Here is a 17,064-nt window from a genome sequence, read left to right on the forward strand (position 1 = left end):
TGGTGTCGGCCTGTGCAATTGGTCCGCTTTCCCTTAGCTAGCTTGCGGTGGCTGGCCGAAAATCGCGGCTGCATGCAAGGGAAGGTTAAGAATGCTGCTAAAACGGATCCTCAGCGAAGAAGAGTTGGCAGAGGGAGGTCGTAAACGTGCTTAAAGTGCACGAAAAGTTTATACGGCCCGCAAAAAGTTTTATTGTATGCAAATAAAGCCATGCTCTCCGGTAGATGAGAGTAGCCAGTGCCTGAGCGATTGGCGGTAGCCATTTTTCATTCCTTTCGGAAGGCGGCAGCCTGCGGCTATCCAGAAGAAAATTCAGTTTTGTTCGCCATACTAATGCATCTGTCACGCGTACACGTCCCTTTTACGCGGTGAATTTTTGGGATTTTGTGCCGTCGCGTGACAGGCAGGTGAAGTGGGGGTGGTTGAAAAAGTTTTGACCAATCGCGGAGGGCTGATGGCAGAATTGGAAGAGAAAAGTTTGGAATAGCTTTACGTTATACCGCCCTTGGACTGCACCCTACTGCGCCGGGGCCTACACGCTGCAAGGCATTGAATAAGCAACGGGGGTACAGCGGACGCCGCCAATAGCTCCGCTTCTGCTTAACGCATTGAAGTTCTTTCTGCGGCAATGTATTTCTGAAACAGCATATTTTCACTCCAATTTTATTTCTCCGCTTGGAAAAAAAGTGGGTCAGGGCATCTTTAAGAGAAGTTTGCGCTGATCGTCACCGAATTCAGTGTGCCATGCTTTGATCTGCATCAGCGCCAAACCGAGAAATTTTCAAACATAGCTAGCACTAAACAATTAACGAGAATAATTGTTTGGCTTCAGAGTAGAACGCAATAACTATATAGGCGACGAAGAACACATAACTCAACGCGATTGGATTAATTCTTAACACTTGGTGCTGGTTAACTTGCACCGTTAACTGCATAAGTTTGAATTTCATTTTTGTTCTTGCTTTTAAATTTCATCTGGCCTCTGTTGTCCTGGGGCCTCAGCAGCTGGAGATAAAACGAGATCTCTGGCATTGCAGCAAACAACGAAATTAAGTTCATTTAAGCGTGCGGTTGTAACCCTGAACTCTATTTGAAGTTATCTACAGCTACATCCGCTCAGAGGTAGCTGCTTCCTGAGCAGGTGTTCCCGATGCCTATGACGAAATAAACGAAGTGAAAGGCGAGGCTAATTTTAGACGGCGCTACTCTGGCTAGTAACGCGAAGCGCAGTACTATAATCAGAAAAACAGGAGAAAGCGCATACTAGTGAATACATAACATTACAATGAATTTTGTTCACTCCATAACGAGGGGATGCACCGTGACTGTTAACCTAAATAAATTCAGCGAAATGCACTAAGACTCCTCCATGTCATCGCGACCAGTATAAAAATTCAGCATATGCGTCACGAAGCCTATAGGAATTGAATCGCCAATGTCTTAATGTGGTCTGGCACGCAAGAATATTTATTCACACAGGGCCTGTCTTGAACAGCGATACCGCTGTAGAACTAAAGGCGTTGCACACAGTAGAAGTTTTCTGTTATTGCCGACACAGTGCGGCGCGTTTCGAACTCTTAATTTGTTACACTTGGCGATATACGGTAAACCTTGCTTTTACATTTGTGCTGGAGAAAGAGAAAGAAAGAGAAACAGAAGACATGATAGGCGTAGGAATAGGTTATTGCGCAGGCGATAGCGAAAATGTGAAAATGGCGAAAAAACTTCGCTGACTTTAGGTAATTGAAGTATACGTCACTTTTCTTATACTAGCTTTTGGCTCAATGTAGTCCTGATACACGGAGTGCATCCCAAGTAGTCTTTAGTAAAATGATAACATACTTATCCGTTTACTATGCTACAGCAGAGAACGAAGAGCAGGCAGGCGAGCCGAAGTGAAGAAACTCTAAGAGCGTTATCGTGCTGATTTGATAAGGTGGACGCTAAGTTAAACACGTGTGTGCTTTTTGTGCGTATCACAATGTTGTTTATTTGTTGATACCACTGTTTTAGTTGCAGCCCCCCTTTCGTTTTCTTCGAACGCAGGTGGGTGCGAAAAACGTTCCGTTTTTGGAATGACAAGGGCATCGCGCATCTGACATTGTGGCAGTACCTGAGATATTGTGTGGACATCTACACCAAGGTAGAAACTATAGAAACAGAGTTTCCAGTACTCGCAAAGAGCGTTTTCAAACTCATTGCGATTAAAAGCAATCACCAGCTCACGTGCCCTTTCACCATATTTCGATACCTGCCCTCTAAGCATCATCATATGTAGCGCACACTTGTTTGCACTGTCATGCAAATTGTCATGCACTGCAAAAGGACTTCTTCTAGGGCAAGTTGGTGCATAGATTTCCTAGGTATACTTCGGCGCTTCACTGTCTTCCTATCTTCTTTCCCTTTTCAAGAAATGTATTTTGTGCCACAAAGTACATCTAGGAAATCACACGCTGCAATGCAGCACGAAGCCACAAAGGAAACCCGCACAGTTTGCTCAGAATGCCAGGTGGCTTTCCCTTGTAGCTTCGCGCTGCAGTCTGGTGCATAACAATTTCTCTCTTTCCTGAACCTTCCATCACCTTGGGGCTTTTACAGAGGTAATTTCCCAGAATTCTCAAACTTGCACTTTTGATGCGTTAATGCTGGTAGTTGAAGTCACATGCATTAGATATTGAGCACTTAAGGAACCAGAGTGGCGCCAAAAGTCAACGTGGCTCAGAGACGGATGCATACCGATGCACAGAACATGAAACGTGTCTTTACTGACAAAGACTACAGACACAAACAAATGCTTCTTGAGTTGGCAGTTATTTAAATACATTAAAACAAACAGGAATGAGCATATGCGAACGAGTATGGAAACTCAAAATCTTTCTAACTTAGAAGACTGAACTGAAGCTTCAATATGCCTTCAATCGAGCTGTGGGAGAAAAAAAATTACACTCCTTGTACGCAAAACAGGCGTGCGGAGTGCATTATTCATACGATGAACATGTTTGCTTTTGTACCTTGTGAGATACACAGTAGTTGCTTTGGATAGATAAAAATCTTCGCGAACTTTCGAAATGAACTAATTGCGGGTTCGCGCCACGTGTATATTCTGTCGCTTTCTGTCATCTTTGTCCGTAACAATTCAAGGAATGTCTGCTAATGGCAGAGAAGCAGACCCCAATAGCCCTTGTTGTCTCATGTGCGACGTCGTTAAAAAGCTTTCCACACGAATATGTGAAAATTCTCACCATATAGAGAGCAGGCTGACCTGTTGTTTACCATACGAGTGTCCTTAAATACGAGTAAGTTGCTGGATGCGTTCCATGAGCTAGAATTTTATCAGTATCGCGGGAACAGGACAAAGGTAGGACGTCTGCATTCCTATAGGAAAGAGCATAGCAGACGGCGCTTGCCTCGAACAGCGCTTCGCGCACGAGTGCGTACGATTGCCGAACCTACTGATATGAGGCGCTGAGAGCGTGTAGTCGACACTGGCAGGATATTGTTAAGATCTGGCTGACTGTGCATAATTAATAGATTTGCGTAAGTTACCTTCACGAATGTTAACCTTACAATGCACAATTCGAGCAGTTAGAAGCACGTCTTACGCGTTATCAAGGTGAATAATGAAATTTAAAAAAAAAAAGCTTTTCCGAGAGCCATGCCAGCAATTGTTTTGCCTAACTCATCAGGCCCAGACAAGTTGAAACTGGAACAAAAGTACGCTCTATGACGTCTACCTCACCTACTTCACTTCCCTTATCCTAAGATCCTTTTGGCTGCTTACCCTCAAAAGCCAATGAACAAGAAAGAAACTAGAGCCGGATAGCTGCAATGCACTGGCAGGCACGACTGGGCCATGGTGACGCCGGCAACGTAAGCAAAGGTGGTGGAGGCGAGGAAGAAAGTACAGGCGCTCTTTTTTTTTCTTTTCAATTTAGTTTCGCTTTGATCTACCCTGCAGATGTCAAATAATTGTTTTGGCAGCTCTCAAAATCAAGGGCTTGCGCGTTCAATAATTATTCGTCCCGCTTGTTAAGGCCGAGAATGGGCTCGCAGCTCCTCGAATGCATTAGCCATCTCAAATGAACAACTCACTAACTAGCCCAATAATGTTAAGTAGATGCCTGCGCAAATAACTATCTATGTAGATGCTAGCAGTCCAGATTATCGAATAGTGAACACAGTGCAACCGTCATTTTCATTGCCTTGAATTTACAAAACAATGGTGAACCTAAACACACCCAGTGTACCAGCAAATGCACGATGCATTCATTTGCAACTGCGTCATTCATAACCATAATGTGTCGAGAAATAAATTACAGGGAAATGTAGTACAACACACATTCGGACGTAAACAAGCTGAAAACACATGCATATTCACAGATCGGGTATTGTTTCAAAAACAAAAATCGTTCTATGCAAGGCGCAGTTGCACAGTGGCATCTGGCTGAAAAGTACACTGCAGACTGTCACATGCAGTGTGATATCCTTTTACATAAACGAATCATTCTTTAATTCTTGCTTAATTCTTCTGCAGCCTTTGAAAGAAGTAATCATAAGAAACTACAGCCGACATGGCCGTCTCTATGGGTAAGTGAGAAACGTTATTGGCTGCACGTAATACATCTGATTTCATTGTGAACGTGATCCAACAGTGTCTGCGGTGACATACTGACCCTGATTGTGACCGAAATGTGTCGCAATATGGCTGTGAAGGAAAATTATTTTGCCAAGAAGCACATTGCAAAGACGAGCCCCACTGCAGCCCTGCAGAATACCACTCCTGGTCATGTTTCTTTCTGAACGAAGCGCGACGTTGCAAAACAACTAACACTGAAGAATAGGGTCGCTGCGTGAGTTCTTACACGTTTGGTGCGCTAGCGAGCTATCCTTGCAGGACACAGACGTATAATGAAGAAGTGTCATCCGAACCGAGGAGCTAAAACACACTGTAATATATTTTTTTCCTCTTTTAAACTTGCAGGTCTTTCCAAGGCGGAGTGCCGACACTCGTTGTCGGTGACACCGAGATATTGCGTGAGGTTCTTGTAGCGAAGTTTAAGAACTTTTCGGACAGAAGTGTAAGTTTATCTGGATATAGACTTTTTGACAAAGGGAAGATTGGTGTGTTTTGTTCCCTACCATCAATAAAAAAAAACGCTGTTAAAAAAAAGAAGTTCACCTAAGAACGCACTCATCAAGGCCTAGCTGAGCTGTTGGAATTTACTGCCACGGCGGGCCACTAGGATTAAGTTCCCGTGGTGGTCATGTTAGGAGAAATTGAATAAAAAAATACATGTGAGATAAAGCCTAATAAAGAAGATTACCGTCCATGCACTCCTTAGAGATGGTAAACCAGCGAAGCTGAAATGTGCGGCCCCGGTGTTTATTGCTGGGTTAATTCCGATGGTTTATTAGTCTTCCTCAATTAATCGTTACGTCTTTGTGTTTCTTAATGAGGTTACGCACATGTTTGGCTTGGGTTTATCACATTGTTTATTTGAAATGCCACACGTTGCTCTTCGCATAATGACTATCATGCATGGAAGGGTGCAATGAGCGGTTCATAGTGTTAATCCAGCAGATTCATCTAATCATTATCAATTATGTTACGCATTTGTATTTCGTAATGTGTTAATCATAGTGTTTATGACTCGGTTATGCACTGCAGTTACCGAGTGACACAGGGGGGGGGGGCGCACATCTTATTTTAATTAAAGACAACGACACACTTAGGGACCTATTGCTGCGCGCACTCTCTGCCGCAAGAGACAAACGACATCGCTATTGGCGTAGCCAATGGCGCACCACATATTTGTTGCGAGATAATTATGTCATTACGATATTGTCTTAAGGCCATCCCCATCTGTGCCCATTCCATGCAGTAATACGTATATAAATGTGTTTGTTTTAAATGCGTAAACAATTCTATGCCTACCCAACGAGAAATTTCTTCGTCCGTCACGCAAGGCGAATGTAAGGGCTCATACACCCGGAGTAGGGTTTCTGTGGTCGGACCACGAGTGTTTCACCTAGGCATACACAGCTTCTCTGTAAAAGCAAGCTCTGACTCTCTATCCGTTCTTCCTACTGTCGTCACATTTGACTGCAGGTACTTGAGCGTGATACGAGCGTGAGTATTATGTAAGCCACGGAGTAAGGTAGACAGGGATTGCTACTCGCCTGGCTTAAGGCTCTGAAACTTCTGTCCTGTTCATTCACACTTCACATAGGTGAAACTTAAACTTATTAATACTAGCTACAGCTGAAAAGACACACTGCGCTGCGTCTTTACCCTCACGGGCACCGACGGTACGCGTGTTACGCATGATCACAGCCTGTTTTCGCTTTGTAAATGTTGTCCGATTGACTCACGGGCACCATTTCTTGTCTCGCGCAATTAGTCGTTTGCGCTCCTTTGCACATGGTGGCGCACACGTGTAGAGCTATGGCTTCTCCTAGAGAAATAGCTGAGAGAAAAAAGTGAAAACCGCGAAAGCGCTGCCATGATGAAATTTCTATGCTTATATTTTATGTTTAATAACGCTATAAGTACTCGAGATATTTTCCAAAGACAACAATCACGCATGAACTGTATCTGAAGTCCATTGCGTGTAGTTTTGAGAAACATGCGATTGCAATTAGAATTTGTTTGTCGTGAGATGCTTTGCAGGCGCTTTAAGTAGCTAAGGATCGAGATTCGCTGACTCACGCAAGAAAGCCTCTTTGAATAGCATCTTGTCAACTACGCTTGCTGTTGGCTCGTACTCAAAACTCAGCTTCACCAGTACAGGACGATAGATAGACAGTTTCATTCAATACAATTAAGCTGTAATATTTTAGCTCATTATACGATCAAGCTGTGCATACTTCTATTATATTTATTTCGAGCCCTCTTTTGGGAAGTGTCTGAGCACGTGACAGGGATCAAATTTATGTATCATGGCGATACCTAAACAGTGGCTGAATCCATGGAAGGGCGCTATGGTGAAATTCTGCTCTAGGATTAGTTATACTAATCCGATAGCGCTGACAGCTAGTAAATAGGCAAGGGCACGTGCACGTATCAGAAGCGCAAAGGAAAGAAGGGAGCAGGGTAAGAAGGAACTGTAGAAAGATGGGTGGGGTGCGGACACTTGGAGAGTAGTTGGCCGCGCCAAATCCATTGCGAGATAGGCAAGCCGGCACTCCTACCTATATTGTTCCGTTGTATGAGCTGGGCAGCGAAACCTTACTTACTGATACAGTCAGCGCCCCTGAGTGGACCATCGGTTGCTCTCACTCAATATATCGATATGACGCTTTCACGTGGACGAGGACGTGTTATATGTGTTTGCCGCATCCTAAAAAAATAAGTATTTCGACGAAAATTCTAGTAAAGTGGATTGCTGACAGCACCGTCGAGTCATTGACATTGCCTGACGTCTGTGCCTGCCGTGCAATCCATAGAAATTAAGTGTCGCTAGTAGCCATGCTTAGGAAAATTGAAAAGCAAAAGCAGGAACGGCAACAGAGACCAATTAGAACTATCCACGAGTTCTTCTCACTGCTATGAATGTTGAGTTGCAGGGGGCGCGAGCATGATAGGAACTATGTACCGACAACTTCCTTCATCATACAGTCGACGCACCTGCTGTGACCACCTGCTCACCTTGCTCCACATCTACCACCATATTTCGCACTCCCGTGGCCTGAATACGTTTCTCTAATTATCTCGCTCTCCCTGACCGAAATGTTGAACTGCACAAGCTGTTGTTCTCGTGTACGACGGAGCTGAATCATGGACACAGCAAACCTGGTACTCTCTTCCTGTTTAATCCAGCGAGCTTGAGCGCACATTGATCAACACGTACAATACACTGTGTGAGAGCATCTGTATCCTGTTAGGTCACTGCAGGTCCTTCCCCATTATTTCGACTCCTTTGCCTGGTGCAGAGTAGCCAACCGGGCTGAGCCTAATAAAGCTCAATGTCCAACGTTCTTCCCGTTTGGGCCTTTTTTCTGCCTTCTTCAATGGTGCTTATTTGTCCTGTCTCGTTTTACTGTCTTCTTCAGAGGGGTTTATCTCTGCCCCTAATCCTCGAATCGTCTGAAATATATGTCATTAATTTCCCCGCCTTTTCCTTATCACTTCTTTCTTTTCCTGTGTTACCCAACACGGTAGCTCCGTGGCTATGGCGTTGTGATGCTGAGCTTGAGGTTGTGGGTTTGATTCCCGACCACGGCAGCCGCCATTTTGATGCAGGCAAAATGCAAAGGCGCTCGTGTACTTGGATTTAGGCCCATGTTAAAATACCCTACATGGTCAATGTTAATGCGAAGCTTTCCATCACGGCATCAATCACAGCCCCTGATGTACTTTATTACGTTATATTTATGAATGAATTAATGAGTCAATCAAATAACTTATAAGTAAATAAATAAATAAGTAAATAAATAAATAAATAAATGAAAATTTGAGTCGCAGCTCTTCGCATTCTTCCCCTATGGCTTAAGCAAGAAAACTGCCAGCCACTCTTGACTGATTTCACCCTCAAATGCCACCATCCGCACGATATTCATTATGTCATTTGATGCTCTGTCAATCATGCTCACTCCCAGAAGTAAATAAAACAAACAAAAGAGGATGCCATATAAACAGCCAAGGACGGGTGTATTCCCCTGTTTAATTGTTTTTGTGTATCCATAGAAAGTGTTGCTTTCAGTTTATCATGCGGCAATTAAACCAGCGACGTGCTGTTTCCTTTCTCTTTCTGAATATAGGAATCTCAAAGGATAGGCGGCGCGGTATGGCGCAAGTCGATGCTTAACCTGTCGGGCGAAGAGTGGAAGAAAGCGCGGAGCGTTTTCACCCCGGCCATCACAACTAGCAAACTCAAAATGGTAATGGCTGATGATTCTACATTTATTCCTTTACAAGTAATGTAACGTTTTGCTTTAACAGTTTTATTTCACGTATCGGAAACGCATCCGCGTTAGGTGCAAAGTATACAGCCAGAAAATCCTCTCTGACTTTTTTTTCACCTACACTGTACGTTCTTGCGGCGGTACTTTCTGCAGCTGTGATGCGTGAGAACCATGGTCTTAAGATGCTCAACGAGAACAGTCTTCCATCCACCTGGGTTTAGAGCGGTGTGACGGGCAACAATTAATTTTGAAAGGATGGGCAGCAGCATAGGATGTGTTCTGCATTTCATTTTTGCCAGCACAATCATTCCATTCGCAGTTTCTCGCCATTCAAGTTCAAGTTCAGTAGTTGTTCATTGCAAGAAGGATTACAAACTACGTAATGTACAGGTATAAATGTGGGACTCCATTGCTCTCCCAAAAGTTCTAAAAATTGTCCCCAGACAATATGCGTTTCTATAAACATGTTGAACGAATGTGTGAAAAAAAAGAAAGAGTGCATAAGATAGTACAAACCACTTGCGTTCTTATTTACTGACTTATGCAACCATAAATGGTGCAAGCATGGATAAAAATGATGAAGGATTCTAATCAAGAATGAGTATTCATTGCTGAATGCGACGCCCAAGCAAATGACAAAGAGGTGTTTCTTCTCTTCGTGAAAGACTAAGTAACAAGTGCAGCTGCATCGATGGGTCGAGTGAATTCAGACGATGATGAATTAAGTGAATGTGCCCCTTCTCTAGTGTCATAGCATATGCTAGCTTGCCTACAGACAGACCTGCGTCAGCCATAAGGGTGTAAAAAATAAATAGTGGCTTCGTGGGCTTTTGGAACAGCTTTGTCAACGAGGAGATACCGGTTATTGCGCAGTAACCCGACAGTCACTGAAACTCGATAGATAGATTCACGATCGCAAGGTGGGGGCAGGGGGGGGGGGGGCATTACTCGTACCTCTGACATGAGCTGTTCATAGGACGTACAACGAATGCATAACGAAATAGACTCTTGAGCTGCCTTTGAGTAGCTGAATATTGCGCACTCATTATTGGCTTGTTTGTTAACTGTGCGCTCTACACACCACTTAAAAGAATGTATCACGTAATTCTGTTTGAGACGCGTACCAGTGGCACAGTCCGCCAGAACACATTTTGAAAAAGCAAATGCTCTACAGAATACATTTTAATTATAACATGCAGGCAGAGTATTTCCCTCCACAATTGTTTTCAGAAACCGTAAACACTTGAAACTCATCGATACCATTGTTGGTATAAGCAATAATTGATTCATGTCGCTTGACACGAAGAAACGCGATTTTATTTTTTGTAAAACCATTGAGTGTTTAAATTGACCCACCTGTGGCTCATCGAGAAAAATAAATTCTGAACTGCCCGCTTTCCGCAGTGATAGGCCAGCGGAAGTGCATGCTATAGTTGGGAATTTGGTTACTGAATCCTACAATCGATGTCTTGATAAGATAAAGCATCCTCCGCGAACTTACGACTTCTTTTAGTTTTGTTAATTTGTTTATTTTTTTAATGGGTCCCACACTGTACTAGCGTACCCTAACTTGGGGCAAACTAAGGTGCCCCCCCCCCCCCCCCCGATCTCGTGCTAACGTCGGAGAGACCACAGCTTCGCATCCGCTGCATTGCAGATATTAGGCGCGTGTCTTTCGCAAGACCGGTAATCTGCGATTGTAACACCTCAGAATTGTAAGTGAGTGACATGTTCGTTTGGTTTGCCGTCTATTTCGCAATAAAAACATTGACCAAATTTGCATAGCTTCTTGTTGTTACCTGCTCTTTGCCATTGGTCAGTTGCCTACGCTAATGATATCATTCGGCATCATGGTTGGCTAGACTTTGCTCTTTCTAACACATTTTAGGGTGAAAGCTTTTTGCGAGCACGGGCCCAAAAACAGATTTTCTGCTTTAGTTGTAAACCTCATGCAAACTCATGCTTCCATATTTATTCTCACTTTCCATTCCATCAAACGATCATTATTAGCATCTGGTCTCATGATTGCGTATGATAGATCCTGGTTCCCGAACATTACGATTAATGACGGTTTTATTGGTTCGAAAACTATGCGGAAAAATTGGTTGATCCCTCTTTTCCGCGAAATGGGCCATAACACGGAAGTGAAACGGGAATTCCAAGAAGCAGTGGCCGATTCTCTAGAACATTCGCAAATGCAGGTCCACAAGCGGGCGGAATTTTCTAATAACTACAGTTTCACTCGAAAGGCAAAGTAATGGCATGTCTTTTCTTCATTCGAATTTTTTCTTTTTTTCATATACCTACTCGGTTATGCTAAATGTTTAGCGTGCATAAGGTGACAAAAGAGTGTGCTGCACTTCTTTTCTGTTTTACTTTCGGTTGGTACAGTTTCGTTTATTCTGGGCGATTATATCGGGTCCTTGCTGTTGCGTAGGACGTACATTTTATGTAGTTGATGTTTTTATTTTATTTACTTTACCTTGTTACAAGCAATCGTTCAATTCTATTTATAGGCCGTTTGCTGATCTTCGTATTATTACTATTATATATATATATATATATATATATATATATATATATATATATATATATATATATATATAACCAAGAAGAAAGGAGGTTAACCGAGGGGTCCGATTTTTGTTAGTCATATCATAAGAAGCCAACAAACACTTACACCAAGGACAACATAGGGTGGTTGTTGTCCTTGGTGTCAGTGTTTGTTGGCTTCTTATGTTATGATTATATATATATATATATATATATATATATATATATATATATATATTATTTCGAATGATGAATGTATACTGTAATGCCAGAGACCTAGCCAGGCGACCGTTCACTTTGCCTTCGGCCTCCAGCATCACGACAATCGCGCATTGTCAGCCACGTAAACAAATAAATAAAATAAGCAGCAAGCACGCGAGGCCTTTGCTGCTTCGCAGCGTAAACAACAACCCAGAGGACAGACACCAGGCGCCGTAGGTGTATCCGACGCGACGGCGAGGGCGTACGTGGCGAAACTGCGTCGTTGGATCTCCGGTACGGGCGTGCGTGCGCGCGCGCCCACACACGTGTTCGAAGGTGAGCAGACGCGCGAAAAACAACGGGAGTCACCGCCGCGTCACCTAGCGGGTGACGGCTGTCGGGGGGATATGACTTTCGAAAAATCGCCAGAAACACGCCAGCAATGCCATCCCTCAAGGCAGGCACTGCAAAGCACTGCCATCTTTACTGGCCTTATAAGTGCCCAGGCTGCCTGCTACATTTTATACGGAGTTACTCAGTGTTCAAATAAATGATACTTAAATGTTGTCACTGCCACGAATATACACGATAAAGAGCAGAGATCTTCTGCTAAAGCATACTCTTCTGTGCCTACATTCATAACCGTTAGGTAGGCACAGGCTTCTCGCGGATTTGCGTCATGGTGATTCAATGACGTTCGTGCATGGAACCTATTTTCGGAGGGGCCCGGCATAAAGTACTCTCCCGTTAAAAACAACAACAAATACCGTGACATTATTAGCATACACAAACCAAAGGCTCGTTTCACACGATTTAAAGTTCATTGGCAAGTGTTTTTGTGCAACTAGCCGGTCACCATCGCGAATAACTTATCCACCGTGAGGATTGTGTGTAAGCGTATCTAGCGTAAGAGTGCATTTTTTTGTAAATACAGACCCTGAAAGCTATGCGTGCCTTCTGATAGTAACCTAATTGTGTACAGATTGGTCCTTTGATAAATGGGCTTCAAATGCCTTACTTAAATTTTTTTTCTTTCGACCGGAATTTGAGAGGATAAAAACGAGTGTTCTGTTCGCGCATCACTAACTGACCTTCCGTAAATTTCAGATTGTGCTCAAGGTCACAACCATAGCTGAGAGAGTGGTGTCGCGGATCGAAGCCGCGGCTGTGGAGAACGGGTCGGCGAACATCAGCGAGTAAGTTTTATGTTTGTTTCGTTTTGTTTTGTTTTCGAGTTTATAAATGCGTTGTAAAGAAAACAACGGTTGGCGGAAAGCTGCCAATTTTAGAATAATATTATTTTTTTGAAATCTTGTTGTAATTTTAAAAATGAGTAATATGGAATAGCCGGTAGCATGCTGCTTCTAATATCGCTAGCTGGACTCTAGTTTACATATTCGTAAGCAGCATTAGGAAGTCCTAAGTGGCCCTACGTGTCGTCCCCCAAAGCGCCGTTCTTCGCACTTAAAGTGCGAAACAGACATTGTGCCGCTCAGAAGCTAGAAGAATAGAACAGTAAAGTACCGTCGAACTCAAAAGTGTACGGAACGTTGGTTCGGCGATAAATATAAGCTTTTCTTCGGTTGAGGCAAATGAGGCCACTAATTTAGTTAATCATAGAGTTGGTCATCAAAACTGCTACAGGTTTAAACTACCACTGTTGTGCTGCCATTGACCTTATGTAAGGGTACGGGGATCACGTCACGTTGTGGATTGACGAAGCTTTGTGTTCCTGCTCTCTGCATTTTACATCGATAAAGTGCAGAACTAAATTTGATTGAACTGAACTGAAGCTCGATCTTATACGTCCAGGGTTCGCGTAAAATCGGCCTTCTTGTTCTTTTTTTTTCCAATTTTTGTGCGTCATAAGTGTTTTGAGGACAGACTGTGGATACATTTTTAATCGCCACAGGAGGTTGCTCCGCTTACAGTGGTGTGATTGCGGGAGAAATGACGTTTGTCACGCGAGAGAAGGGCGATGGGCAGGAGTAAAGACGATGCCCAGCGACACATTTAGGAGCACCCGATAAATTTAACATTCCTACCGAGACGGCCGCTTTGGCGAAACTTGTGTATTGCTTTGAGCGATAATAAATGCGCTGTACTGAATGCGTGAAGTGAATCGCAGTTCCTTACGTAGACGTGTACCGTGACGTCGATGAGATTTCGTGGCATGCATCTTGCGCTCTTTGTTCGCCTAAAGCGAGATGGTGAAATAAGATGTGCATATGTGGGCATGTATCAGCAATTAAAGTGAAAGGATCATCCCCAGTTGCTGAGGGTGTGCACGGCGCGGGCGTTCCTCGATTTGTCCTTCCGTCTTGGTTGCCGTCCTTAATTTCCGTACTCACGTAGACTTCCATGTTTTCTACATAGCGTCGACTCGTGGATGAAATTATACTACTTGGAAATCAGGCACTGTACGTTCTGGCAAATAATACACCGCACAGAATAGAGAAAAAATTCCGGCAGAAACAATCTAACGATGATTGTATATTTGATACACACGCACACGCACACACGCACTCGCATACACGCACACACACACGCACACACGCACGCAAACACGCACACGCACACACGCAAGCACACACGCATACACGCACGCACACACGCACACACATGCGCACACGCACACACACTCACACACACACAGACACGCACACGCACACACGCACAGACACGCACACGTACAGACACGCACACGCACAGACACGCACACGCACACACACGCACACACACGCACAGACACGCACACGCACACACACGCACACACACAGACACGCACACGCACACAGACACACACACTGACACGCACACGCACAGACACGCACACACACAGACACACACACACACACAGACAGACACACACACACACACACACACACACACACACACACACACACACACACACACACACACACACACACACACACACACACACACACATGTGTATTGAACTTCCCTTCTTACGCATGTGCGAAACAGCATTCTATCGCTTCTCGCAAACCTGCACTCAAGTTCTTGGGGTGTTTCTTGTGCGAAACTTTGCCGCTGTGCCGCACGCTATTGTTGTAGCCGGTGTTCCCTGGCCGCTGAAGTTTAGGTGGCACAGCGAAGACGCTCTGTTTCAGCACGCCACTGCTTCCTATCATTCAACTTTTTCTGCTGACGGAGCTCTTTTCCTAGGAACGACTCTAACTGCTGAGACGCGTTGTGGTCGGATTTATTTGTAGGTGTAAAAGATGATCGCCTTCCTACTCGAAGAAGCAGAACTTACTCTTTCGTGACCAGCGCTAGCTCTTCTAATATTTCGTTTTTCCTTTTCTTCCTAATGAGAAATACTTCGGCTTTGATTGTGTACTTCGCCTCCTTAGTCGCACTTATTACGCCCTCTTTCCCCAAGTGTAGGCGTGGTGCCCAGTTCTGACGACCTCTTTGAAGGCCTTTTAAATTAGTACAGCCTAGCCAAAGGATGTACTAATATTGTTTATCACCAATTGACCTGCCTTGCACGTCTGTACATATCGTTGCTAAGAAGGCAATAAAGAAAAAAAAGTTGGCATGGTGTTAAGCACACATACTTACGCGGCAAGCCCGGGTTCGATTCCTCGTAGGGAAGCCCCGTGTATTGCCAGGTCAAAGTGCCGCAGGGCTACGCCAAGAAGTGCTCTCATATTTAATTTAGCGCAAATTTCGCAGGCTGGTCGACCACGCCTCGCTGGACACTGCGGCGGCGCTTAACTACAGTGTCGACTTGGACAGCGAGAAGGACAAAGACCACCCTCTGGTAAAATCTCTCAGTGCCATCTTCATAAACAAGGCCGGCTGGAAGGCGGTCATGTTGTGTGAGTACTTGCCGCACTGATAAATATTTTTTAAACACAGGTTGCCACTTTGAACATCTTTTTTTTTTCTGGGACCCTTTACGGGGAGGGGGAGTGGGTTAGTTTTTACGAAGAGATCGCCTACTGGCTGAAAGACCATCGCTCGGCTGTCTGGGAATGTACTGACCTCTGTATAGGAAGTATAATAAATAAGCAGTACGTAATAAACATAATTGCCAAGTAGCGTATTGAATGAAATGGCTTGCAGTTGATGTAGGATTTATCTAGAAAAAGTTAAGCAGGTCATGCGAATATTGTCATATGAAAACCAAAATACGGCAGTGAGTACTACGTGTAATACATCGTTCTTTCCGCAGTTCTTATGCCCAGGATATTCAAGCTTTTGCAGCCCAACTATCCGCCTAAAGCAAACGTTGACATATTCAAGGCGTTTGTATCCCACCTGATTCAAGAGAGGGAGTCAAAGAAAAAGGTAAAAGCTCAAAAGCACGCATATCTGACTTTGCCGATTGATTTTTATTTCTTACTATAACCCATATTATAATAAACTCTGTCTGAACACCGCATTTTATTTAAAACGCGACATGATACTACTTGAAAAAAATTAATAGGGCCGCTAGGAATGTGCAATTTACTTGGAGTGAACTTTAGTAGAGGTGTTGAAAAATGTAGAGCTTTTGATACAAACACACTGTTCCCGTCGGGGCGTTGAGGTTTGAATCGACTAGCCTTTAGGTCTTTTTGAACAGCGAGAAGTTGTTTCCTCGACAGAGTTGTTCGTGTACACGGATACTTGTAGAGATCCAAGCATATGGTATACATAAAAATTATAGCATACGCAAAAATAGAAATATACTTTTTCAATGTAAGTACATGTTTGCTGAACATTGCTGCCCGGCACACCTCCTTTTCTTGTTGGGATTTGACACGTCACAGCTAGAAATGTAACGAGTTCTTTCTTAATGGCTATAGTCAACATTACCTAATTTTGCAATGATGACGATGCACCGAGCTTGCTCCGAGACGCAGCGACGACAAATGCGATAAAACCTTTACCAATCCATACGTCACTTTTAGCCGAAGCTAAATGTTCAGAATGAACATGTCGCCACTATTTATCCCTGTCTGACGTACTGCTTCGACGTCTACTTCAAAGACAGTCGGGGAGCACGCGTGTCATTGGCCGGGTCTTCACCTATTGTTACTGCTTACGTCGTTGTCGCTTCCGCGCAGCGTCTACGCTCAGGGCTTTATATTGCGCCACTAGGTGAAATAAACTTCGGTGACGAAAGCCGAAAGGAAACTATCGTGGGGCTCATCGGTCCCACGTTAATAATAATAATATTTGGGGTTTTACGTGCCAAAACCACTTTCTGATTATGAGGCACGCCGTAGTGGAGGACCCCGGAAATTTTGACTACCTGGGGTTCTTTAACGTGCACCTAAATCTAAGCACACGGGTGTTTTCGCAATCCGCCCCCATCGAAATGCGGCCACCGTGGCCGGGATTCGAACCCGCGACCTCGTGCTCAGCAGCCCAACACCATAGCCACTGAGC

General features: G+C 44.0%; 1 protein-coding gene and 1 long non-coding RNA gene across 3 annotated transcripts in view; one reads left to right on the plus strand and one right to left on the minus strand.

Annotated features, from left to right (window-relative positions):
* The window catches only part of LOC142575910 (uncharacterized), a 79,278-nt gene that overhangs the window by 45,164 nt on the left and 17,050 nt on the right, over nucleotides 1-17,064 (minus strand). The window lies entirely within an intron of this gene.
* Nucleotides 1,320-17,064, plus strand: part of LOC142575907 (cytochrome P450 3A41-like) — a 23,934-nt gene continuing 8,189 nt past the window's right edge. The window contains exons 1-7 of one of the 2 annotated variants that reach the window (XM_075685695.1): nucleotides 1,320-2,143; nucleotides 4,535-4,587; nucleotides 4,982-5,078; nucleotides 8,761-8,880; nucleotides 12,766-12,854; nucleotides 15,361-15,506; nucleotides 15,863-15,978. In XM_075685695.1, the coding sequence (XP_075541810.1) occupies nucleotides 8,800-8,880; nucleotides 12,766-12,854; nucleotides 15,361-15,506; nucleotides 15,863-15,978 (432 nt within the window). In that variant the 5' untranslated portion in view covers nucleotides 1,320-2,143; nucleotides 4,535-4,587; nucleotides 4,982-5,078; nucleotides 8,761-8,799. Of the gene's footprint in view, nucleotides 2,144-4,534; nucleotides 4,588-4,981; nucleotides 5,079-8,693; nucleotides 8,881-12,765; nucleotides 12,855-15,360; nucleotides 15,507-15,862; nucleotides 15,979-17,064 lie in introns of those variants that run through there. The other variant, XM_075685696.1, reaches the window with a different exon arrangement.

Source organism: Dermacentor variabilis, chromosome 3 (assembly GCF_050947875.1).
Source record: "Dermacentor variabilis isolate Ectoservices chromosome 3, ASM5094787v1, whole genome shotgun sequence".
NCBI lineage: Eukaryota > Metazoa > Arthropoda > Arachnida > Ixodida > Ixodidae > Dermacentor > Dermacentor variabilis.